Source organism: Cottoperca gobio, chromosome 8 (genome assembly GCF_900634415.1).
Source record: "Cottoperca gobio chromosome 8, fCotGob3.1, whole genome shotgun sequence".
NCBI lineage: Eukaryota > Metazoa > Chordata > Actinopteri > Perciformes > Bovichtidae > Cottoperca > Cottoperca gobio.
In genome coordinates, this window is record NC_041362.1 from 19,001,733 (window position 1) to 19,029,667 (window position 27,935).

The following is a 27,935-nucleotide window of genomic DNA, read 5'->3' on the forward strand; positions in this document are numbered from 1 at the left end:
GTGTGTGTGTGTGTGTGTGTGTGTGTGTGTGTGTGTGTGTGTGTGTGTGTGAGAGAGAAAGATAAACTGACTCCCACATGAAGCCTACAGACTCATCTTTCTTATTCTATTACCAGATCAATTACTTGTTTCTTCTCTTGTTGTCTCCTCTCTATCTGCCTTCTCTTCCCTCTGATTTCCCTCCTCTTCCTCCCCTCCTTCCTCCTTCCTCCTCTCTCTCCTCGCCTCCCTCCCCTGCTATCCTTGCTTCCCCTTTACTCTTCCATTTGACTACTGAATCGCAAAAGCATTTCTCTGTTCCCTCCTTTCTGTCTCTCACTTTTATCACAGATAAAAACTATATTGAAACTTAGAGTTCAACAGCCATCTGTGTCTCTTGTGTCTTTGAAGGGAATGTAGGCAACTAATGAACTGTCTCCTGACCTCTGGGTGCATGAAACACCTGCGCAGGATTTCTTTTATAAATTCGCCATTTTCATGGAATTGTAGCCGACAAGAAAAAATCCCACGATTAAAAAAGTCCTGGTTCTAAACAGCAAACATCCAACAGCCCAGCATCCTGTAGGAGTAATGTATGCTTCATGTGAGCTAGCTGTGTGTATGATGCAACACATCTTTGCCTTTTACTTTATTAATAATTCAACAAAAATGTATCGATCGCCTCCCTGCTCTAGGGATGGCAATGTGGGTCGGCAGGCAGTCGGTCCATTGCTTCTGGTCCACAAATATCTGAGAGAGATTGAGATGAACATTTTGGACGGATGTTCATGGTCCCAGGATGATGAACCCTCCTGAGGTTTATGACCAAATACCTGCACAAGCTATGGCATTCCAAACAACCTCAGCTGTGTATTGTGTGTATCTGTATAAAATGCTAATTAGCACTCCTGCACTTAAAGGGACAGTGCGCCCCAAAATCTAAAATACACATTCATCCTCTTGGCTGTAGAGCTGTTTATCAATCTAGATTGTTTTGGTGTGAGTTGCAGAGTGTTGGAGGTATCAGCTGTACAGATGTCTGTCTTCTCTCAATGTAATGGAACCAGATGCTCTCAGCTTGTGGAGCTCAAAGTGCCAAAGAATACATTTGAAAACTCAACAGTAATGTCTCTTTATAGAAATCATGACCCGGTTACTCAAGATGATCAACAGAGCTTGTTGTGAGCAGTTTCATGTAGGAACTATTTTCTTTCTACCAAACTACACCCGCCAACCATAACAAGCATATTTTTCGTATCACCGCACAGAAGGAAGCAAGCATCTACTGATGGACAAGAGGCTCGAGACAGTGCGAGATGTAAACATTAATGGTGTCCTCCTCCGCTTAGCTGTAATATTAGCTAGCTAAGGTGAGATAGCAGTATATATATATACATATAGAGGCTTCCTTCTTCCATTACATTAGAGAGAAGGCAGACATGCTCGATATCTCCAACACTCAGTAACTCACACCAAAACAATCCAGATTCATAAATAGCTCTACAGGTAAGAGGAAAAGTATGTATCTTTGATTTTGGGGTGAACTGTCCCTTTAAGTACAGCCTCATAGAGCTGTGAGCATGGCTGTGGACTCTTGGTCTTTTAACTTGGTAAAAAATAAGATTCTGCTGACGTCAACACCTAAACAGTTTAGTTGCCCTTACAAGCAACTAAGTGTAAACTAGTTTGAATATTCAAGACTTTTCTTCACAAAATGAAACTCTCCTCTCTCTCATTTAATAAGGAATGACAATGCATACGTATATTTGAAGTTATTTCAAACTATACTACAGTATGTTTGAACTTACACGTAGCGGGTGCAACAGCTGGCAGTTTTATTAAGTATGAGACATTTCCTTGCACGTGTGTATGAGTGTGTTTACGTTTGTGTGCAGTTGGCGAAGTGCAAAGGACAGGATGACGAGTGGTGATTAGTTTTGAGCTCCGGATCCATATTTGTTCAGCTGCACACACAGACACAGACACAGACACACACACACACACACACACACACACACACACACACACACACACACACACACACACACACACTGCCAGGTAAACAGGAAGTGGAGTGATTGAATTAGAGAGGAGAGTCTTTCCAAAACTGATACAGGACCATCTGAGAGAAGAAGACAGCGATGGATAAAGAGGGAAGGTAAAGACGATGAAGGTGGCACAGGAAGGATACAGGAAGTGAGACGAACCAATCAAAGCAATCATGCTGTAATGGGATGCATTATTGCTGTGTTGTTTAACTATATTATGAATTTGCACCAACGTGCGCCGAATGCCCGGTGACATTTTCTTTTATCTTTAAGTATCTTTAAGTCATTCAGGAATAGCGTAGCAACACGCTTTATGCCAATTAACTGTACAAAGAGTTGCAGTGCTTTTGATCTATAGCTGCTAATTGACTGTTTCCTAAACCCTGCCCATGCATGGCCAGTGATTGTCTAATCATAGTTTAGCAGCTGTGGCATGGCCCGACTGGTAAGCTTTGGATTTCTACACATGTTGAAGAGATGTGCACAGAACTAAAGAAAGCTTCCAAGGAGCATATCTTTAACTACCTTAGTCTGTGGGGTTATGTTGGGTAATGTGTAGTATGTTGAGAGGCTGGTCCTGGATGCTCTCAGAGTTCAGAGGAGAAGCTATGTCCTGCTCTTTATCCTATTTAGTTTACACTCCTGCAATCCCAGTCAATGCTATGTGTTACCAAGCACATTGGTTTCTCTCCATTTTGAGAGCCTCCTCTTGTAACGTTAAAAGTGAAAACATACATTTTTCTTTATAGTAACGGCAGGAATAATACAGTTTTATAGGAGGTCGCCAGGGTGATTTCAACCGTTTTCTTTCAGCTGCCCGTAAAATGGTTCTGTCAGCATGCAGTCATCCAACCAGGGAGCTGGAGGGGACTGGCGAACCTGCCGCAAAGTGAGAGGACAGAGAGAGTCTAGAGAGGACAGAGGAGAGTGTCTGTGGCAGAGCTGGCAAACATGAGTGAGAAAAAGTCAGGAGAAGGGAGGGCTGAGAGGACAGCTGAGGTAAGAGAGGAGAGAGCGACGGTTACGGTGGACATGTGCAGTGTTCGGGGAGTTAGGTTTGTTAGATTGGGAGAGAGAAGGATATTAAAAAGTGAGAGATGTGAAGCGGGGTTACAGAGAGGTTCGAGGTAGAGCAGTTTCTGGTGAATATGAGGTGGTTGCCAGCTTTGTGAGTAGGTGGGGACGTGGGCATCACTAATATAAAGCTTCCAACTGTTTCAGCATACTTGGATCACTGGGAACTTCATTATAGCGTCCATGTACAACCTAAAGCTCATGAGCAGACCAAGGCAGAAGAACGACTTCCCAACTCAGTAATGGGGCCAATCAAGGAGTGAATGCACCAGACATTCATCCTCACTTGAAGCTTTTTCACTTTCTTGTGATTGTAATTTTTTGTCAGATTTCAATTTGTTTTAATTTCCTGTTTTTCAAGCACTCTGTAAATGTAGGAGGAGTTAGTGGGAGGAGCATGTGGTAGTAGTAGTAGTAGTGTGTAGTGCACTGTACTGTAACATTGAAGGCTTTTACCAGGACCGTGGGTTTGTTCCATTATAACCTGCTATTTATACACACGGTGAAACTCTACCTCCTGCTTTGACCACACACTCACACACACTCACACACACACACACACACACACTCACACACACACACACACTCAGCTTACCATTGGAGGCTGTCGCCATGGATACAAGAGTGCTCCGTGATTGAACTCGTGCTAAAACAACTCGTATTATCTATCCAACATTGTTCTCCAACAGGACGGCCCCATTGACACTTGACCACCTGCAATCAGTGCGGAACGCCTCGAGTCTCTATCTCTGAGACACAGAGCGAAGCAGTGCAACGGAGATTAGCAGAGATGAACACACAGCACGCAGCTGAAAGGTCAAACATGGCATCGTGTTGACCTCCATGTGTTAGGACTAACCTGAGGGGGGAGGGGGAGGGACAAGGGGGGTATTGAGTTTCCCTTAAACTCCTCAGATGTCTTCAGGATAAAGTTAAAAGAAAGTAAAGAAGAAGAAGAAGAAGAAGAAGAAGAAGAAGAAGAAGAAGAAGAAGAAGAAGAAGAAGAAGAAGAAGAAGAAGAAGAAGAAGAAGAAGAAACACATAAAGGAGGGAAGCAAAAGAGAAATAGTGTAATTCAATACTAGAAAAGTGCAGGAGTGTGTCAGGTCCCTCCCACACAGAGAAGAGTAGAATCTCACTCAATCGTTTCTCCCTTACAGTCAAGATGGCGGCGAAGATAACAAAACTGGATTTATCTCCTATCCTGCCTACGAGACAAACTGTGGACAGAAATATTTATACCTTTTGTCCTCCATTCATCCATAAAACAGATGAGTCATATTCAGTACACGTGTCTAGTAACTTACATTCTGGTCACCTTTTTAAATCAATATGTGATTAATAAAAGCCAATTATGTGAACGCATTTGTTCCCCTTCTAACTGGATAATAACAAATTCTTCTGCTGGAAACAACAGCGACGTCCTGTAAACAACTGTGTTACTGTCACTGTTACAGGAATAATCAGTGTGATGAGACGTCTCCGTGTCACCCGCAGCGCAACAGAAGCCTCACGCAGACGAGGAAACGAGAGCCGTGTTTCTTTTAATCATAACTTCTATTAGTGGAGCTGAGCACATCTAAAGAGCTTCAGGCTGCATCTGTTTCTGACTGGCTTTCTATGTATTCATCTTTCCCCCGTAGAATCATGTGCCAGGATACTATATGAAGGACCCTGCTGCCACCACAACTCTATTAAAATAAGACGTAATATGATATTATATATTGATTATTATGATCATCACAAGTTGCAACTGCCACAGTCAGAGGTACACTGGCGCTCTATAGTTACCTAGCAACAGCTTCCTCACCAGCTATCAAGGTTACCCCCCTGATGGTTCACACGTTTGTCAGAGACACACGCACGTTACAATGCCGTACACATTCCTGAAACAAGCATCTGTTCTGCTCTGCTTCTTGTGTTATTTATTTATTTCCTTGCATATGACAGTTTTTCCTGAGGATGACCATGTGGTTTGTCTGATTTGGAGCAACAACGTGCTCAAATCCAATTTTGAGGCAATTTTCCGTTGAATTCTAAGGTTACTTTATTCTCTTCCAATGGGAGACAATTGTATTGGAGAAAGGGACATTTCTGCATCAAATAAAACACATTTAAAAAAACAGCTAGCCAATAATCACAAGCCGTTCACTCTATTAGGAGCTACACATATTCTAGATTTCTCATAACTTACATACTTTAGTGCATAAATTACCCGCAACCAAACCCGTCTCACGATATGTAATAGAAAATTACAAAAAAGCTAAACATTTACATATTAAATATACATTGCATGGCATTCTGGCCATTAGATTTTTATATTTAACATTTATGAGGAAAGGTTAGAGATCATCCTCTGGAGACCGTTACCATCCACAGCAAATTTCATGGAGATTTGAGCAGTAGTACATATTATATTTTGCCCTGGAACTAGACTGACATTATCTCCAATCCCTCCCCATGGCTGTACATTGTGTTCAGTGATAATTAGCAGCATGCTGAATGGACTGCATTTATATAGCGCTTTTCTAATCTTTTGCGACCACTCAAAGTGTTTTACAACACGTCAGCATTCACCCATTCACACACATTCACACACATTCACACAGTCAGAATGCTCATCAGCTCATCAGGACTGATGAGTTCACAAAACTGGACCAACTCTAAAAGCAAGTAAAGTAAAGTAAACCCTGCACCTAAATCATTGTGGATGTGCTGTACCTACACACACAAGCACTGTATGTCCTGCAGATACACACACACACACACACACACACACACACACACACACACACACACACACACACACACACACACACACACAGCCATCGGGAGCTCCTGGTGTTCAGTATCTTGCCCAAGGACACTTCGACATGTGGACCGCAGGGGCCGGGGATCAAACCGCCGACCCTCTGAGGCAAAGTGAGTTCCGAGTTCAGTCATGTGTCTGTCCGGTGGTGCTAGCTAGCTGAAGCTAAAGTACAGTTGTTACCTTGGTGCAAATAAACAGAAACGCTCCAGCAGTCAAATTCGAACGAATGACGCAACGCATATTAGAATTACATGATGGCCGTCTAGCTATATAACCCAAGCTTCTGCTTAATGTAACATCATTAATCTGGGACCAACATAAAACCAAAACATGCATTTGTTGCTGGATGTTCTGACCATGCCCGCCATTTCAGTCTGATAGTCGTTTTACATCTGAGCTCGTTTGACAGTGAAGTGCAGACACAGACGCCACTTCCAATCTCAGTATACTTAACATGCTAAGACACGCAGACGGCATGACGACACCCACACAGACAGGCGAGCACAGAGCAAAGAGGGACAAACATAGGACCATAACCCACCCCGGGGACAGTCACATGTCTCAGTGATCAATAGAGACTATGTGTCTGCTGTATACAGATCCTGCTCTGCCTGTCCCTCTGTCTCTCTCACTGATTTTACTGCTTTCCCGCACTCTGCTTACTTTCCATTGCTCGTTCCCTGACAGAGACAAGGAGAGAGAGAGCCTCTCATTTTCAGCCTCTCGTCACTCCTCCTCCCTCTGTACCACCTCCCATTAAAAACATCTTCATTCCTATTCTGACTACAACATATCTCTTCCCCTCCATATATCATTTTTGCCTTCTCTCTTTTGCAACTCCTCTCACAATTCCCTTTACCTCAACGCAAAAATATCCATCTACCTCTCCTTCTCTCCATCTGTTCTGTAATTCAATCGCGGAGGCAGTCAGCAGAGAGGTGAGTGATGATGTTTTGGAGGAAAAGGCAGGGAACTCAGCCAGCCAGCCAGTCCTCCACTCTCACATTATTTTCATTTCTAAATCTGTCTTCAAGATAAAACTGGACAATTGAAGAATCAATAATACTGTCGGAGCATTATTTTCTCTTTCTGTGTAAATCTGGAAGGTGAACTTGATTGACTCAAATGAAGCAGTTTTCTGTCATGCCTAACAAACTGATCTTAATTGCAGGTTATCTCAATAAACTAACAGTATTCTTATGAACTAGAACTAGTATCTGTACTTCTGTCATTATGCTTAACAGAGAAAACCCAGCATGCAGGAATAAAAACCCCACATTCCACATATCTTCAAGGCCTCACACCCCCAACCCCCAACACACACATTCATCATACACCTCCTCACGTCTGAGGGACTACAAACATGTAATGGAAAAACAGTTCTAATATCGGAACTGAATTTGGTGTGAAACTCGTCAAAAATAGCGATTTTGGAGAACGTTTAAGTAAGTCTATGTAAAGTAGCTCCTATTTGTTGTGCAATTCAAAATAATTGCACAATAATAATGGTGTCAGATTTATGTTGAAATTGAATCCCACGTGAATCTAACTGCATAAAACCAGCTATGAATCAAAGTGTATCCAAACATTATAATTAGGGCTGTCAAGCGTTAAAAAAAATAATGTAATTAATTACAAGCTTTGTGATGAATTAATCGCATATATCAATATTTCACAGCAACTGGGGGGGGGGGGAGATGCTGTCAGAGCTCAGTGCTCCATGCTGTCGGAGCAAAAGTCAGGGGCATCTAGGAGCGCGATTATTCTGCGTTAATATTTTTAACACATTATTTTTTCTATGATTAATTAATCGAAATTAACGCGTTAATTCGACAGCCCTAATTATAATGCATCTATTACGGTTTGTAAAGGATTATTTCTAAGTCATTTACGTGTTATTCCAAGTAAAAAGAGAAAAGAAGTACAAATCACATCTTATTCTGAACGTTGTATTAGTCTTCACTGTTAAATGCAACAAAGCACATTTACTCAACTACTATATTTGAGTACAATTTTAAGGTATCCATACTCATTTTGAATGTTTCCATTTGACACTACGTTATACTTCTACTTCAATACATGAGGGGTTTTTAAGGCTCGGACAGTTCTATTAGAGTGGCATGATGGGAAATGTAGGATCTAGCATTTTTTTTTAAAGCTTGATTCATACGAGGGACTAAAGGTCAAGATATCTTTGCCTTTAATACGAGCTTGTTCAAACCACCACTTTTACCTCTTTTACACGAAAAATCCATCCATTATCCAAAAAACAAGCATGGATCAACTATTAATGATACGAAGACATAGAAGACTATTACGTGCAAGACTCCATCCTCTCTTTCCCACCTGTAGAATATGACACACTGATGTAATCACAGTTTCCACTTCAGGTCAAGGAAAACCTGCTATTTCTGGTTCAGGCTTTGAACCGGCTTTTTACAATTTATTATTCGTCGAAATGCTCCGAATGATTCAAAATTAGGTGTGCAAACCAGAATGGAACCTCTTTCATGTTGGTGGAAAAGGGGTATTTGTGTGTTTACATTTGTTTCTGAAAGAGTCTAAATGTACAGATAAACATGTAGCCCTTTAATCGAAGTTAAACATGAAAAAGCTGGAGTGATATGAAGTAACTTTTTGTTATATTCCAGCAATTCGCACTATGACGCATTAATCCAATAGTGTGAACTTTCTAAGTGCACCCTGCAAAAAACAAGTTTCCTTTTAACAACATGTTTCTGTCACTGAGGCATATAGTCGCAGACAGAGGACAGTTAACCAATATGAAGACTCTGGCTGACAGTATGTGAAGCTGCCTGCCTGCTCCTTTGTGAATGTGCACTAGTGTGGATGCAATCATCTGCTCTACTCCTCTGCCAGCCTCGCACATCAACACAGAAAGATGGGGGGAGAGTGAGGGGGAGAGAGGGGGGGTGGTATCCAGAATGGTCTGTGGGCATTAGCATCTCTCTTGGCTTCAAAGAAAGAAAAGGAAGGCGGTAGAGAGTGTCGTGCAGCGATGGAACCATGTGTCGGTCACTCATAGCAGTAAACATTGTTCAATCCTAATCATTTCATAGATGTAACACACAAACACACGGACAACCTATGAAATAATTAGGATTGAACAATCTCTTTCCTCACCACACACACACACACACACACACACACACACACACACACACACACACACACACACACACAGCCCTTAATGACACAATAAACGACTATCAATACAAATTACACCACCCGCTTTGACACACAAACACTGAAACAGCCCATTAACAAACACAGAACTCAGGTCACACTCAAGGTCTGCTCCATGCACACACACACACACACGACCTCGTCTAGTGCCATGTGCAGAGGGGGGGGGGTATGAGTGACATGATGACTCTCCAGATGGTGCCAGATGTGTATGCACGAGTGTTTGTGTGTGTGTGTGTGTGTGTGTGTGTGTGTGTGTGTGTGTGTGTGTGTGTGTGTGTGTGTGTGTGTGTGTGTGTGTATCTGAGATGCAGGTGAATGTGAGCAGACTATATGTCTGGCGTGAGTTGGAGTAAATGAGTTGCAGCAGGGCAGAGCCTTTGCCGGACCCATTGCATACATACACACACACACACACACACACACACACACATATAATCTTACTTTCTCCATCACGTACAGTTCAACCACACATTCACCCATTAGCACCACAATCCACACACACATTTCTCTCCCTACTACACACACACAGCTGTTGTGTGAGTTTTGTGTTTAATGCTAGATGACAAACAGGTATGTGTTAACATCAGCCCAGCGTTACACTTCCCTGTTGTTTGTCTGGGGCTCACAGCTCCTCTCTGTCATTATTGCATGGCTGCTTCTATCTGCCCTTCTTTTTTGTTTTGTTTTTGCCGAAAGAACGGCCCACAGTCCGCGTCATCATGTAATATCACTGTCCTTCAGACACAATCCCCCCAAAACACTCTGCTTTTCAGGAACTGAGAAAAACATGGTTTTGCTTTTCACATCCATACATGAATTTTCACAAAGCATATTAAACAGTTTGTGAAGAACAAAGCTGTTTCTGCGCTATGGTAATTCTAAAAAAAAATCACTGACAGGCTGGCAGGATTGGAGCAGCAAAGATTAATCGATTAGTTGTCAACTATCAAATTAGTCACCAACTATTTTTAAGAAAAAAGTGTCAAATGATTCCAGCTTCTTCAATGAGAATATTCTCTGGTTTCTTTACACCTTTTTGACAGTAAACTGAATATCTTTGAGTTTTTGATAAAAGAAAAAAAGACATTTGAAGACTTTGTCTTGTGCTTTGGGAAACACTGATCAACATATTTTGCCATTTTTGGACAAAATCAAGAAAAGAATGGATGGATTAATCAATAATGAAAATAATCTTTAGTTGCAGCCCTAGACAGAATGTAATAGACAGAGGGAGAGAGACGTTACAACAGAGCTGACCATGGAGAGACCTTGATGCTAAGTTTAAACACCTTCAGTGCGGCTAGATGGCACTTCAAACCACACATGAGTGTAAATTATAGAAGGGCAAACCTCAAGATGGAACCATAAAATATTGTATTTGACCAATGATGTGACTATGACGAGTGGTTAAGTGGTTATGGAGGAGTGAAGGCGCCCTCTGTCATCAGATGCCAGATGAATGATTGATTGTCTGCCGGCATGCTGCTCCATTGATATGAGGACAGGGCGTAGACAAAGCAGCAGGAATACCTGACGAGGGAATATAGTCACCCTTCCATTAATACTACTTTTTATACGGTGAATAATACCACTACACTCCAACTCAGTCTCAGAACTTTGTCTCTCTTTTCCTGATAATAAATATCAGATTATGTGTTTCTTTCTGAATATAAAATGTAATACAAATGTAATGTAATTTCTTTAGCTTGTGTCAGAAATGTGTTGAATCACATGTATTGTCATTTTTTGAGGTTGCATATTACAAGTAAAAGTCCTGCATTTAAAATCCCATTTGAGTAAAAGAACAGAAGTATTTTATCAGCTAAAAAGTATATAAAAAGTATGCTCAATCTGCAGACAAATGGCCAGTGTGACTACTCACAACATGGCATAGGGGAAGAGCCACAACGGGCCCAGTCACAAGATAAATCTGAGCGGTTGTGAGCTGATTATTGAGGTAGGAAAGAAGGTAAAAACAAAGTCTGCCACACTAACGTGTTCCCCAAAAGACTGGGAACCTCTGGCTTAATTTTTAATGTAGCAAAAGTAAAGTAAAAGTACCTTGTACACCATGTACTATTTTCCACCACTGCCCTTATGTTATAAGGCAATGCATTGTAACAACAACAACAGTAAAGTCTCAAAATGTGCCATCAAGTTAAATGAGCACCTCTTCACCAATGTAACGTTGCTGCAAGGGTTTGAACTGTAATGCATCATAGCGTCAGGCTTCTCTGTCATTTTGTCCCACTGTGTACACTAGGACAACCTGTACAGTCTGTAAAGCACACTGAGACAAATGTATAATTTGTGATATTGGGCTTTATAAATAAATTTGATTTGATTTGTGTGTGTATGTCTCTACAACAGAGACCAAAGTTTTTGTTGCAAATAGACTGTCTGTAATGTTTCCTTCAGGGATTATTTTATTGCAGCAGCAAAGTATATGCAACAACTACAATGTAGAGATGACAATAAACAGATGGCTAATAAGAAGCATGTACTGCCTCTTCCACCTGCACAATCTGCTTTAAATTGCTTTAGTTGCCACGTGTACTGCACTGCAATCCACCGAGGATCGGCTCATATTTGGTGCACATCTGTGTCTTCTCCGAGCCACATGGATGTTGCAGAGAAAAACTTGTTTCAGGGCTTACCTGTCCTCTGCCTCTGATGTACTAAACAGTAGTGTGAGAGGGGCTTCCAGCTCCAGTGCACTTCACTGTAGCCTAAAGGTTATTTTGTGATGTGCTCTTGTACACAATGTACTCCACAAAGACACTATTTTGGGCACTATGTGAATATGCTGGACCCTGACTAGTCTGTTTTTACTCCAGGGACGTCCATATCTTGCACTAGTCTGCAGACTTTCTTTAATCCAGGGGGTTTCCTGTATTTGCTCTGCTCCACTGTTCGCCACCTGCCGGCATGCAGTACACCCCACTGGTTCTTACAAACTGTTTTGAGGCCATGTGCTGTACTTCACAGTGGAGTCCTGCTGAGTGAGCTTTGCCATCCATGGCATAGCAGCGTACAAGTTAGCTTACTCTAAAAGAAGTCCAAAAGTAATGCTGTCTATACGCATGGATATATTCTCCATGTTTCACCCAGAAATGTATCAAAGCAAGCAAGATCAAGAGCCTAGTCATAAAATCCATATCGTCCTACACATCTGGAATGATTTATTCATTTTTCTCTAGATATGTTTCAAATCTTAATCCTTCCCCTGAGTATTTCTGAGTATCGACCAGGAAATCGGTATTGAACCTGCTTTGGGTTCAATTAACGGTCCTACACAGGTGTACAGAGGACTAATTAACCAGAATAATTGGCAACACCTGTGTGGGTGTGCAGGGCCTTTAAAATGAGTAACTCAAAGAGGAGCATTTTAGAGTTTGATGTTATTCAGTGTCAATGATTTTTTTTGTCATGATGTCATCACATGCAAGAAAGATGTAATTCTGGATCATTATCTGTCATCAACACCAACCTTGTGTGAGCAAGATGCTGCAAACCTGCGTACGGAACAGTTTTAGCGATTGGATGGTGAGGAGAGCCGATCACATGATTTGATGACTTGAGTTGTGAGAAGGGATGCTTTGTAAAATTATTTTTTTTAACTGCTTAAGTTTGGGTCTCTGATAACTTAAGATCCAGATGCCTGAAGACTTAAATCCTTCATTTGGTTAAAATGACCAAAAGCTAAAGAGTGTATCGTAAAAAGTGGACGACCACAACGCTGACGCATGCGCAAAGGAAATACGTCGCCATTACAGGCGACCAAGTGAAGCGCACCATTACCTTGATTAAAATGACAGATTTCTCTCGGGTTTGTAATAGGTTGGAAACATTTGGTATAATGTTAGCACACAGCTCAACAACATATCTAACATAGGTCTAGTAATTATTTTAAATTTTTGTGAAAATGTTACATATTATACTTTTGAAATCTGCAGAAATTGTATTTCATGCAGCTGGGCCCCTATAGCACCCAGCCTGTCTGTTGATAAGCCAGTGATTTATCAGTGGAAGTATCAGTATGCCAGCTTCTACAGAATGCTCTATCTGCAGCTCGCTCAGGCGCTCTCTGTATTGCCCACACATTAGAGTGGGCTGTGGAAGTGAAACATTGTTGGACGTTGTGCTACATTGCCAGCCACACGCACACGCACGGTTTAACCACCCATCTGAATCCTGTATGTCTGTGTTTGTCATTGAAGGTGTTGTTGAACCCTAACAATCACAAGGCCACTGGCATCATCTCTCACTCATCATGAGACCGGGTCACACAGATTGAAAAACACAACTCCCTCCCTGTATCTCTCCCACCCTCTCCCTGTCTCGCTCTCTGCTGCAGTGCACTCATACAGGGGTCTCAAGATGGGCTGTCAGTCTCCAATCACACCACTAATCTTCTCTGATACACCCTGATGCATGCAACCCCTCTTCTTTCCATCTTACTCTCTCAATCACACAAACACAAACACACACACACACACACACACACACACACACACACACACACACATAGACATAATTATCATCATCATCATCAGTTAGGTCTAATTGTAGCAAACAGCCAGCAATGGTGGTGTTTGAGAAATAGCCTTCTAACCATTAGTCTCACAAGACCATCAGGAGGTAGGTTGTCACTAGAATACCATGGCTGTGTTAGTATTCGGTACCGCCTGCAATAGAAGAGAATAGAATGTCTTACTTGCTTTCCCTGGCCGAGGCCTTTGCAGCAGCTTCTGCACAGCACAGTGAGCAGGTCCTCGGTCTTCACCGCCTGCAGCAGTTCCTGGTCCTTCCCCATCTTCCACTCTGAGCCGCTCTACTCCCCGCAGCATCCTCCGACACAGCGGCGCTTCAGCCCAGCCTCACCACGCGGAGGGTGCGTCTACCGCGGCCACGAACAGCCTCCCTCCTTCCCCCTGGTCCCTGACTAGATGAGATCCCCCTAGAGCTCTGGCTTATGATGGGGGTGGGAGAGGGAGAGAGGGAAGGATAGACTGGGTGGGATGGAGGGATGCTCTCGGGTTCCCCTCGCTATGTGCAGCGCCGCTGGGTAGAGACGGGACCGGGGGCCGTTCTAGATTCCAGTATCAGCGCGCTAGCGTCGCGTGCTTGATATTTTGACGGCCGAGATTAATGGTTTCTCGTTTCCACGGTGTGCTCGCGCTCCTCATCTGTGATAACGGCTGGAGGCGGGTTGGTCTCCCTTGCAGCTGCGCTCCAAAACAACGTTTAAACGAACGGGAGACAGCGCCGAACCCCGCCGAAGGACGGAGACGTCAAACGGACTAATGTAGTGAGTAGTCTCACAGGCTCACTAGTAGACACTGCGCGTGGATGATTGTGCGTATAAAAACCGTGCGCGCGCGGTGTCCGTTTCTCCTGAGGTTATGCCGCTCTCGTGCTCTGCGTCGTAAACACAATCCAGGACTGCTGCAGCCATCACTCCGCGTGTGCTCGGGATCTGTATTTGGTAATGGTTTTCTCCGCGTGGGGGCAGGGGTAGTGAGAGGGGCACGTACACGCGCTCGCGCGCTCTACAGCTGGCCCAGCTCGTACAGCTAAATGGCTCGTGCTGCAACTTGGGGGCGGACCAGGAGCGCGGTGCTCTCCCGCCTCCTCTTTCATCTCCGGCTCTGTTTCTATGGCCCGCTCTCTCTTTGCTTTACAAAGAGGCTGCAGAGATTTGTTCAGCTGCCGAGGAAGACACAGACAAAGTGAATAATCAATGTGTTCAACTATCTTCTTCTTACTGGCTCGATATAGTTTTAGTATGCTATATTAGCTTCACTTGCATTGTACATTGTTCCCTAAGTGATGTCAGAGTTGGATGCAATCTATTACAGTTAATGCACGGTCCTCTATCGCACATCTTAAAGACACACCTGCCTCTGTGTGAAATGCCTCCCTAGCAGGGGTGCAGCTAGGAATTCTATATTTCCTCTGAAAGAAATGTTCCCCTCCCCTTTTTTCATATGGCACTGCACATAGTAGCAATGGTATACTGCAGTAATACTAGGCTACATCATATTACACAAACCCTACATTAGAGCATCTAAGAGTAAACCCAAATAAAGGTCTACAGCCATGTAAGGCTGTACATGCTGAATGTATAATAACAATACTAACATAATGTTAAGCAGGTATAATGTTTACCATGTTCTTCATCTAAGTTTAGTGTGCTAACACTTGCTAATTAGCACTGTACACAGCTGAGGCTGATTGGGAAGTCATTAGCTTTTCAGCTATTAGGTTATAAACTAAAGTATTGGAAAAACGGAAATGTTGACCTGATGATGGTAGACCAATGAAACCTCAAAGTTATACAATTCATTCCCAGGGGAACATGAATGTGTGTACCACATTTCACAGCAATATTTGTTTTACTCAAAACTTTCAAATGTCAACACTAAAGGAAAAGTCAGTGGATCTTTTTCACATTGGTTAACATTGTGAGACAGGGCATGGCCCATTATCAGATCAATATTCTGATTTGTCCAGGACTTTGGTTTGTGACAAAAAGGGCCAGACATTCTCATGAAATGATTGCTTGATTATCTATTTAAGTGGTATATAAGTGATTATAAAACGGACATGTCAAATCAAGCAATCTAATTGGTTCTTAGCCGTGGTATAATGAGCGTATATCACGGGTATAATTGTAGTTACTTTTCACAACAAGTGAAATCCCTCCGCGTCTGAGAAAAAGCTACACCGTTACAGCTGTTAAATTACGTCCGTTAAGAAACAAACTTACAAAGCTTTACTCTGGAGGAGTGGATTGAGCGGTGCCTATCTCCAGAGAAAAAAGCCCCTAAAAGACGACATGCAGAGCTACGTGAAGAGCAGGTAGACCAAATGGAAAAAAAACTAAATGAACAGAACCGTGAAGTAAACAAAATGGGCAGTTAAGTGCTTTGAAGACTGGTGTCAGGATACATCATTATTTAATAATAAAAACTATTTAAATTGAAGTGTGTATTTTTCTTTCATATTGCCACACTTGGTAACCGTTTTATAAAAGCAATAGCTCACTTCAGACCGTGGTATATGGTCATTATATCACAGTTAAGGGGCGTGGTTCGACAACCCCCTTAACTGTGATATAATGACCATATATCACGGCCTGTCGTGAGATATTGCTTAAATATCTTAGATTTGGATCATCCTGTATATCACACTGCTTTGAAAAGTTCCAGCACCTGATTCTGTAGTTAAACGGCTACAATCAGAAGCAGTCTTTCCTCCAAAGAATATTAAAAGTGAAAACCTATTCACCTGGTATTCCACAAAATAAGGATCTTTCAGTGCCTTTGTCAAATGGTATTCTAACATGTTAATGTAAATTATAATAGGTGTGCAGTTCTGTAGCTTATTTGTGTCACTTGGACTCCTTTAATCACAATGCCACTGCTGTTTAGGTATACACTTTAATGTTCTATATGTTTCTGTTATTTTTGTATTGTATTCGGGCATATTTCAACATTTTGTCAAATATGTTTATCCCATGTCTTGTTTTAAACTTAGATGTGAAGATCAATACCACTTTCATGATTATCTGGTAAATATGAAGCTAACACCAGCAGTAGGTTAGCTTAGCTTAGCACAAAGTCTTTGCCCTGTTCTCAGTCTTCATGCTAAGCTAACTGCCTGCTGGCTGTAGCTCCATATTTACTTTAGCCGAAGAGATGAGAGTGGTACCAATTTATCATCTAACTCTCAGCAAGAAAGCAAATGAGAGTATTTCCAAAAATGTCAAACGTATTCTTTGGATTGCATTTTTAAGTAACATTTTTATACCATTTAATACGTTTTAAGTTTTAAGTCTCTCCACAAACCTGTATAACATTTATTGTTGTGGTCATACAGACGATGAGAGAGAACAGCACATAGCAGTGATTTTGACCCTGACTTCTAACTGTAACATCTAACTCGTCTTCTTTCTCTGTCCAACCTCCTCCAGATTTTTAACTCTACTCTCCTCTCCATTCTGTGTGTGTGTGTGTGTGTGTGTGTGTGTGTGTGTGTGTGTGTGTGTGTGTGTGTGTGTGTGTGCGTCTGTGTGTGCGTGCATGTGAGTGTGTGTATGTGGGCAGTGTGCAGTGCTTGGATGCTGCTTTCTGCCTCCTCCACATATCCAGTGATTTATGTAAGAATACTGAAGAGTAGCCCATATGGTAGTGTGAGAGCGTATTTATAAATCCATCTCTGTTAATGCAAAAGAAGCTCACTCTCCTAGAGCTGTGTTAATTCCAACACTTGATATATAAATGCTACATTTTTAAGTTTACCTGCATCTGCAAACAATATAGCAGGAGATAAACTGCTCAGATGTATACTTAATAGATGGTAGTTGTTACACATTCATTATATTTCAGAAAATAATTTGCCAATTGAATGTAACATCTTCACACCTACATGAGATTGATCTATGCCATCTATTTCTATACCAAACCAACAACATCTCTTTCTGGAGTGATTCATCCTACTGCATGTTGGTATATAATAATAACAATAATACTAATAACAACAACAACAACAACAACAACAACAATAATAATAATAATAATAATAATAATAATAATAATAAGGGACTACAATAGCTGCTTGGTGTGTAGTTAAAGGGACTAGGCTAACCACTACACATGAAACCACGTTTGTTTGAAAATCTAGAGTCAATTTAACAAGAACTGAAGTAGCGATGTTGTGTGACACATCCAATAAAACACACTGCCCTCAAGTGGCCGGTCACAAAGCATGCACCTCCCAGGAGGACTTTCTGTGTTTAGTCTTGTTTTTAAAACGATAGAGTCACTGCAGATGATAAGTATAAACAATTGTCATTATGTGCACACTTATTATAAACCAGTGGCTAAAATATATACATTTTATAGAATTACATTTAATTTACATTTTCAAATTAAAATTTTAGAAAATGAAAAGAAGAAAGAAAAACCTAATAAACAAAACACATTGTTGTTCTAATATTGTTGGTGTCTTTTCACATTTGAAACATCAGAAGGTTGAGTTCACAATCTTTGGAAATTGGGTTAAGTAGCAAACATCCATGTAACTCTGGATTTTGTTGGTAATTTGAAATCAGATTTATTGACTGAACTCTGGAAAATATACATATGCACAAAAGTTGGAAAATAGCGTTTGCATTATAAAATTAAATGAATTCACTGAAATATGTACTGTCTGTCTATAATTGATTACTTCTCTGTGTAAAATAGTAATATTTACGGGTTTATGAATAGCACTGGAATGCATCTTAAAATCGACCCCTTTTCCATTTTCTGGTCTGTGATTGGTCGAGCTGTACGTCCGTCAAAACTGAACATCGCATGAAACCGTCGGAGTGAGGGGAACCGGTTGAGAAGAGCAGGAGGCTTGTATATTCAAATACTGTTGGTTGCAGATTGTAACCGGACCTAACAAGCAAACTGGTAAGGAGTATTATTGTGCTTCGTTTGTTAGTCGTTATAGTATTTGCCAAAGCAAGACTTGCTTGTTGTTGCATGAAAAATCAATTCGCGCATTCAAGAGCTTTGCTATGGCAAGATTATTTCTTGCAAGCTATCGCGTTACTACTTGTCTGTTACCGTTAGCTAATGTTATTCCATGATGTGAAAGCCAAATATTTAATATAAGTTGACGTTAATTTGAAGTTATTGTATAATTGTCTTTGCTATAATAGTCATTGCAACTACAATTTCAGCACTCTGTTTAACTTCCTAACACATTAATTCTTGAATAATACACGACAATGTGAACGGGAGAATCCTGTGTTGTCCTGCTAGCTTAGCAACATGAGGAAGCTAATGTCGTGACTGTTGATAGTTGGGATGTACAATTTCGACCTTTTATAAAACCAGAATGGGATAGCCTATTACACGTCACTGACCCCGTAAAAGAAAACTCGCAATGCTAAAATACATATTTTATATAATTTAATATAATAAATACCCTACCAGTTGTTGTAGGTCGCACATGGTGTATGTACATATGGCATGTGTTTGCAGCCTCAGCCTTTTGTTTGTTCTGTATTATTGTTTTACAAACCCTCTCAAGTGTATGTACAAGCAAAACCTTTTCCTCCTGTAGACACTTCAAACTATAGACTATATATGTTACCAAACACACATGAACAGATGTCCTTATAATGTAAAAAACATGAACAACAAGAGCCAAAGTAACCTAAAATGAAAGAAGAAAAATATATAAATAAATAAATACATTTGTAAAGAGAAGTAGCATGTACAAATACGAAAGTTTATAAAAAATAAATAAGTAGATTTGGATAGTATTATTCAAGGTGAACGATGCTACAATGGCCCTTCACAGCTCAATAACTACCCTATGAATGGTTTCTAATGAGCATATACACACTTTAACTTTGTTAAAAGAGGAAAGCCATCCTCTCCTCCGGGATTAAGGAGAGGCACACAATATATTAGGGAGGGAAATATAGAACCACGTAACCCCGACTTCAATTTAAAATAACGCAAACAAAGCTTATTCAAAGATTGAGAAGTTTTTGGGATTTATGCTAAATTGTAAATGAGATACAGCTGCAATGGTGTGTTGCAAGACAATGCTGTCATTCAATCTAAAAGGAGAAGTGCTTCTTGCTGTTTGCAGGAAATCCATGAATAACTAAGTCACATTCTGAGGCACATCGATCTTTCTCTTAAAGAACATTCTGCCAGTTTGTAACTTCAACACAACCAAAAAGGGTTGACATTTGCTTCAACAGAGCTTTTAATGGCTATCCATCGCTCTAAATGCAAGTTTAGATTAAACTGGTAATTGCTTTCCACCTCCACAAAGCCACACACTGTACCTACTTGTCAATCAAAGTTGGTTGGCAGTAGTATTTCTTGTTACCTTTCATGATCGTGTGCCTTGAGGAAACAGAGCTTTTTAGGTATTAATTATGCATTTGAAGAAGATGCTTTTATGAAGAAAAATCGGTTTAGTGACTTTTTTGTAAGTCTTCAGGGACTGTTAATATTTAAAGTAAATGTTCGTGCAAAGATGGCAGAAAATTCTGTTTTCTGCCTCTCAAACAGAGAAGTCCTATTTTTATCAGTTTTATATCATATTAAAGTGAAGATCTTTGGGGTTTGGACTGTCAAATGTCAAAACAAGACATTTAAAGACTTTTTTCACTATTTTCTGACATTTTATAGTCTAAATAATTAAAGTAGAAAATAATCGGCAGATTAATCAATAATGATTTTCCAATGCAGGAAGGGCTCAGCGCAGCGTGGGTGCCCAGGGATCCACTGCCCGAGTGCGGGGAGAGCAGTGGCCGAGACCCCAAAGACATGGACCACACCAAGGGTGGCCTGGTCATCTTCACTGCTAACTCGCACCCCGCCAGCCGAGAGCTGGGAAAGAGGATTTCAGAGTGAGTACAGGAGGCATGGATGACATATTACACACACATACAAACACAGACAAATGGAGCACAGTAGTATGTATGTATGTTTGTAACAGGGATTTGTTGTGGTTTGTTTATGCTCTGTTTTCCATCTGAATCACTGGTCAAAATGTATTGTTTACAATATTGTCGACCAGAGCTAGCGTGGCTAACCTTCACAAAAGAATAATGATACAGCAAAATATTGGCATTTTGTAATAGTCATTTCTTGCAAAGCATTTATAATAATAGTGTATCAGAAGCTTCTTCTTACTCAAATCATTTGACAGGAATCAGCAGCCGAGTACAATAAGTTATGTAGTTAACTCAGAATGTTAATAATTCAGGTTTATTTTTTCTTTATCTTTTAAGTGAAGATTATCTTAAGGAATACAACAACCTTGCAAGAAAGGCACAATGAGCAAGCAATATACGCCTCTTTTCTGTATGTCGGTATATAAGTATTTCTAGTGAAAATATGTTTATATTCAAATTATCAAAAATCTTTAATCCATTTTTGAAAATCCAAAATCATTTGACCCCCCCACCCTCCCTGTCACCTGTTGAACAATCTCATGTCACTCTGCTAATGGGTGACTGTCCCATTAAGATAAATACCTTTTTTAGACAACAAATGCAAAGTAGAAATATAAATATAAACCAAATGAAGGAGGTAAATAACAATAATGCCAAACAAAATAAAATGTGTTAATTTCACAAACTTGTAAAAAATGGGACTGCTAATTGACCAATTATTAGATTGAGTTCAGGGAGGTGAGTTCATCGTAAGCAATTACAGAATAACCTCAAGGTGTTTTAAATTTTTTCTAAATCTAGAAAAGCCTTTGACGATAAGTGACCTATAAGCCAAGCTTCTACAAATTTCACACTGAGGTGAAATGTTTTCAACAAAGAGCATTTCAATATTGTCTTTAACAGTCACTCGCACATTTAGAAAATTGTCCCTGTAGCTTAAAGAAAACCAATTCAATTAATATTCATTACTGAACCTACCAACATGATGAATGCAACAACGTGCATATTTCATTGTGTTATGTGTAAACAAAACATTCATCACCTTCAAAATGTACTTGAAATACACACCAATGCACTTCTGGAATCCCCCAAGGACACGGAGGGCATGTTTATAGAACAAATAGAGGAGTCGGCCTGGCTCGTCAGACATTACATTCTGTGTGAGAAAGATTCAATTAAACGCAGCATGTTCACAGTTAACGGGGAGAAGTTGTACAAACTGCAGAGTTATCAGCTCAGGTTGTCTCAAAATAAGCATTTTAGAGTATTTTCCTTTTTTTAAATATACGTTTAAAGCATTGCATCTTTCTGTACAAATGTAAACATGGAAACATCTTCTGACTTCTCTCTCTGTCTGTCTGTCTGTCTCTCTCTCAGGCGGTTAGGGGTGGAGCTTGGCAAGGTGCAGGTGTACCAGGAAACTAACAGAGGTAAGATGATGTCTGACATTTACTTATCATTTATTCAGGTAGTCTCTAGGATACAGCAAAATATGTAGAACCAAGATGAACAAGCATTTTGTCTTTGTGTTTCTGCTGGACATTTGGTTTTGGATTTCTGCATTTAGTTTTCTAATCTCTTTTCCATGAGAGGCACGTTTTTTGGAGTGCTAGTATCTACAATTTCACACAGTGGGGGGAGGAGGGGGCGTGTGTTTGTGTGAGAGGCACAAAGGTCTCAGATAGTCCTCTAATGAAGCTGACAGGCCTTGCAGGCCTTGTTATGAGGTAGGAGTGTGTGCATGTGTGTGCGACTGAATGTGTGTTAATGTGCGCACACTGTCTTGCGGCTCTCTCCGTTCTCACGTCCTGTTTGTTTCCATAGAAACACGGGTACAGATCCAGGAGTCGGTGCGAGGCAAAGATGTCTTTGTGATCCAGACCGTGTCCAAGTAAGAAAGAACGTGCGCACAAGAGAACATTTCAACATTTCAACATTGTTCCCTGAAACATCTCACTCACATCACATTTTGTCCATGCTGGCCCCCTCTCCTCCGCCTCTCTATCTTTTCTCTCCATCCCTCGGCTGCATCAGGGACGTGAACACCACGATAATGGAGATGCTGATCTTGGTGTACGCGTGCAGGACGTCCTGTGCCAGAAGCATAACAGGCGTCCTCCCCTACTTCCCCTACAGCAAGCAGTGTAAGATGAGGAAAAGGGGCTCCATCGTCTCCAAGCTTATTGCCTCTATGATGTGTAAAGCTGGTAAGTGTGAAGAGTCTGAAACCAGTGCACATCTCTACTTTCTCTTTGCTTGAAACATCACATTCTAACATTTTACTAACAGAACGTTTGACCGCTGTGTATGGGAATGTGTGAAAATTCAATCCTTTTGGCAAGATATTATTAATATAATGTATAAAATCTTATCAAAGCAATTACCACTGGATCCTAAGCTTTTTATTCTGGTATATATTCTACCAACCCACACTTACAAAGCAAAGAGTTTACTTATGTAGACAAGCTAAACGTATCATTTCTCTAAAAATGTTTGCTTTGTTTTATGTAACTGAATTTTTTTAACTGATTTATTATTATTCTATTTAAAAAAAACCCAAACTGAAGGTTTGACAAAGATGCAAAGAGAATCTATAAAGTTGGACATGTTTACAAGACTGATCTGGAAGCTTGTGTTTGTCCATGATTGCACACATTTTTACACATTGTTTTAAAAATGTAAATCCACAACTTTTGTAACTTCAATCATCATCATCATCATCAATCACACTGTCTGTGCAGGTCTCACCCATCTGATCACCATGGACCTCCATCAAAAAGAGATTCAAGGCTTCTTCAACATCCCAGTGGACAATCTGAGAGCCTCACCCTTCCTGCTGCAGTACATACAGGAAGAGGTAAAACTGCATGCTGCATGCTACATACACAACACGACTTGCACATCAAAGGACCTGAAAATAGTTTGCTTACCTTTTTAAGGACCATATTATTGTTAATGGTGTCAAAGCACAGCTCAAACCGTTGTCCCTTCTCTTCTACAACACAGAAATGTAACTATTTGCTAAGATAAATAAATAAGGAAACAATAAATACATATAAAAAATAAAATAAAGAAGAAGAAGAATGGGGGAGGTTGAAATTATGCCTTTAGAGTCGTAGCCACACAATAAGCGTAGAAAGATATATTTACAGACAAGATACACACAAGTACACACTGCTTTTAGTCATTGTTTAACAATGGGACCTTGATTTCAGACGTAGGTAGACAAAAGCTGGCCTCTCATTTCTGTGTCCAGGCAAAAGTCAGCATCCTCACTAGTTAATAATCCTTGTGTAAGACATAGAAATAAAGAAACTAAACTACTGTCAATTATATGCAAATCTGACATTTAATTAGTGTCTTTATTATCCATGTACCTCCAGATCCCCGACTACAGAAATGCTGTGATTGTGGCCAAATCCCCAGCCTCTGCCAAAAGGTACCACTGGTTATGAAATCAACTTCAACCGTGCAGAGCTGTAACTCGTTATTATATGTTATATTGTTAACTAATAAACAATATAGTGAACGATGCCAAAGTCAGAACTTGACATCGTTTAAACAGTGACTGTTAAACCTTTATGGCAATAAAAGCGTGAACAGCCGTAGTATCTGATCTGGATGTTGCTCTCTGTCTGTCTGCAGGGCTCAGTCGTTTGCTGAGCGGCTGCGTCTGGGTCTAGCAGTGATTCACGGTGAAGCTCAGGACGCAGAGTCCGACCAGGTGGACGGGCGACACTCGCCACCCACCGTCAAGACCACCAGAGCCATTCACCCCAGCATGGACATGCCATGTAATGTACACACACAAACAAACAAAGAAAGATACATCCTGTAATCACACTGTAAGAAATATTGCATGGCATAGAGAAGTAATATTCTGAGCAATTCTCTTCCTCTGTTTGTGTTTCCAGTGTTGATCCCTAAAGAGAAGCCCCCCATCACTGTGGTCGGAGATGTAGGAGGACGCATCGCCATCATCGTGGTGAGAGCATACACTTGTTTAAACACTTCATTGTGACTTTTAACCGTTGTCCCTCACCAGGGCTTTTTTCAGTTTTTAAATGTTTCAATCATTTTAGTTGTGTTAATACATGTGGAATAAACTTCGGCAATTTTATTTTTATATCTCAGGCCCTTAACCCTCTGGAGTCCGGGGCTAATTTTGCCGTTTTTGCATACTTTTGATTCTGCCTTACTAAACCCTATTAAGAAATGTTTAGCATGTCAATGTTTGGTATCTTTTGTTTCAGCACAACCTCACCTATATAACCTGACATACTATATGAACATATTGGACCCAAAACCACACAAAAAACTTAAAAACTGATTTAGAAAATGATATTATTTTATTATTACACAAACATGCACAACGAAACATTTTGAAAGCCGGAAATATATAAATATAGACATGATAATGTGAAAGTTTGATTGAGGTAGCATGAACCTACACATGTTATGAACAAACAGCAGGTGTATCCAGAGGCGTTTCCCCTCATTCCCTCAAGTTCTTTTGTTTTTGCTCCCATTTTTCATGAGCTGAAATGAAAGATCTAAGACTTTCTCTATGAACACAAAAGGCCTTTTTAAATCTGTGTTAGTGAGCTAACAGTGTGTGTGCTGAGATTATCCACCCACCTCACCGGTGTGGCACATCAAGATGCTGATTAGACAGCATGATTATTGCATCATATATCTCCTTATCCTTAGGCTGTCACAATGAAAGGCCTCTCTAACATGTGCAGTTGTATCTTGTATTCGGACCAACACTAAATCTAACTATCTCTCAGTTCTCAATTGTTTCTGTCACTTTCCTTCAATCGCCGCCTCCCTTCGTCTCGTTACGTCTCGTTACGTCTATTTCCGTATCGCCTGGTTTCGTTTACTCGATTACCCCCCCCTCCCTGGTAAATGCTGCCTGTTGAGCAGGATCTACAGTCTCCAGCGTTATTATCCGCTTCGTAAAATGACCAAATACGGCGAAGATTTAAAATACGTAACGGCTGCCACATTCCATTTCTCATACTTTTGATCATGCGGCAAAAAATGTTTTGCATCAACTTTATATCATCGTATCTCCGTTTCTACTGGGTGGATTCACACGAAACAAAGTCTGGCAGAGAGTTTCAAGCTGTTTCAATGTTTCAATGTTGGCCGGACTGTTGATTTTACGCAGCGCCGGTTTGAACAGGTCATGTGATCTGATCACGCCGGTCGACTTAAGGACAAAAATGTCCTCAATGAATTAATCCCACGGCCATTACAGCACAACAACATGGATTCTATTATATCAGGCTTTCACTCTCGAGCCTTGGCTGCAAAATTGTAGTTTTAACTATTTCCCACCAGGTTGAGACATTTCCTCACAATGGATCTTTAGGCCATTTTCCTGGTTTCCTGCACACAAAAATGAAATAAATAGATGTTATTGTGAATCTTTGACAAATCCCAGACAGAAGACAATCCAGCATTTATGCAGAAAATAATTACATTTAAAAACATCCGTGGCATTATGTAAACAAACTGGTATAAAAACGGTTACAGTTCTTAATATTAATGAATGGCAGTTTTTTGATGCAGACATTTTGGCAGTGGGGTAAACACATTGCGTTGCTGTTCAGATACGTCTTGAACAAGATTCACACCAGAAAGTCTCAATAAACTGAGAAGAAAAGAAAGAAGCCCGACCAGCAGCTGCAGGAGGGCAGAGCACGTGCACACAATACATGACAGCTACATGATTGACAGATCCATACCCCATTCAAAATTCAGTTTAAATTAAAATTGAAAGCTGCTCTTCCATCATTTGCACCAGCTGCATGATTTTGTGGCCTCATTAAAAAGATAACTCTTATTGTTCTTGCAAAACAGTGAAGAATCACTCCAAGTGCTTCTGCCACTGAGTAATAGTGTCTGAATATACTCAATCTGAAGAAAATACACTGCGCCTGAAGTTTGTTGTTAAAAAGATGCCTGAAGATGACTATAGCTGGTAGGTAAGAGCTGGAAAACACAATAGAAACATAGCACCAAGTGTTACCAAGTTCAGGTTCAAATTTCAGATAAAAGGAACAAAAACATTAATTATTAATATTGTCTAAAGACTTGAGTTACATTTCTTTAAAGTTAAACGGACACTTTGTCATCTAAGCGTGGGCAGCGTGTGTAACGTATTAACAAAACTTAATTATAATATTCTAGTGCTTCAGCACCCAGGAAGGAGTCTGAACTCTGAACCACAATGTTTGTGTTACCATGGCACCTGTGTAGGCTCAATGCTGACAGTTGATCAGTTTGTTTGAGACGGGTCCGTTTGTCCCATAGGATGACATCATCGATGACGTCGGCAGTTTTGTAGCAGCAGCGGAGACGCTGAAGGAAAGAGGGGCCTACAAGATCTACGTCATGGCAACACACGGCATCCTCTCCTCCGACGCCCCCCGGTTCATCGAGGAGTCCGCCATCGATGGGGTGAGTGTGCACTTTGAAAATATTCTGGTGTCATACTTACTCGGGTTTTGTTTTTCATGATCTCTGCCCTCACATCCCATCCTCCTGCAGGTGGTGGTGACCAACACGATCCCCCACGAGCTCCAGAAGCTCCAGTGTCCAAAAATCAAAACCGTCGACATCAGCATGATCCTGTCGGAGGCCATCCGCCGCATCCACAACGGAGAGTCCATGTCCTACCTGTTCCGCAACATCGGAGTGGATGACTGAACGACCACGACCACGACACACACACACACACACACACACACACACACACACACACACACACACACACACACACACACACACACCATTTGCCTTTCCAGATCCCTTCAGAAACCTCGAGCTGAATGTCAAACACTGAATTTCCTATACGTACAAAAATATCCATTTCCTGTTTGTATCACAACATACAAATATAAATGCTAACCCTTTTCTTTGAGTGCAGCTTAAAGGGATGGTTTGATATTTGAAGTGGGTTGTATCAGGTACTTATCTAAGTCAGTGTGTACAGTAAATGACGCTCGGCACGCCCCCAGGTTAAGGAAACAGGAGCAGCAGCAGAAAACAATTTTTAGCCGCCTAAAGAAAATCAATATCAGTTTAAGTGGCCACTATATTTAGAATCTTTTCACTGCTGTCTGACGGCCCCTTCCCACGGGGAACTGAGGCTGTTATCTCTGCTCTCTTCAAAGCCACCAGACTTATTGAAAATTACAGTTATTTTGTCTTAAGAGTTGAAGAGATGGATAAGTACCTCATAAAACTCCACTTCAAAACATCTGAACTATCCCTTAACGTAGAGGATAACTGAACACACACACACTGATCAGGGTCCATT

The 27,935-nt window shown here is 40.8% G+C and overlaps 2 protein-coding genes across 2 annotated transcripts in view; one reads left to right on the top strand and one right to left on the bottom strand.

The window, feature by feature from the left end:
- Window positions 1–14,597, bottom strand: part of caskin1 (CASK interacting protein 1) — an 80,899-nt gene extending 66,302 nt beyond the window's left edge. The window contains exon 1 of the mRNA XM_029437366.1: window positions 13,841–14,597. Within this exon, the coding sequence (XP_029293226.1) occupies window positions 13,841–13,973 (133 nt within the window). The 5' untranslated portion in view covers window positions 13,974–14,597. The remainder of the gene's footprint in view (window positions 1–13,840) is intronic.
- Window positions 14,598–18,475: 3,878 nt separating this feature from the next.
- Window positions 18,476–27,588, top strand: LOC115012002 (phosphoribosyl pyrophosphate synthase-associated protein 2). Its single transcript, XM_029437370.1, has 11 exons — window positions 18,476–18,587; window positions 20,394–20,554; window positions 21,980–22,032; window positions 22,427–22,493; window positions 22,637–22,809; window positions 23,344–23,459; window positions 23,986–24,041; window positions 24,248–24,396; window positions 24,517–24,587; window positions 26,927–27,073; window positions 27,164–27,588. Exons 2-11 carry the CDS (start codon window positions 20,472–20,474, stop codon window positions 27,320–27,322), a joined length of 1,074 nt encoding a protein of 357 aa, XP_029293230.1. The 5' UTR covers window positions 18,476–18,587; window positions 20,394–20,471; the 3' UTR covers window positions 27,323–27,588.
- The last annotated feature ends 347 nt before the right edge of the window (window positions 27,589–27,935 follow it).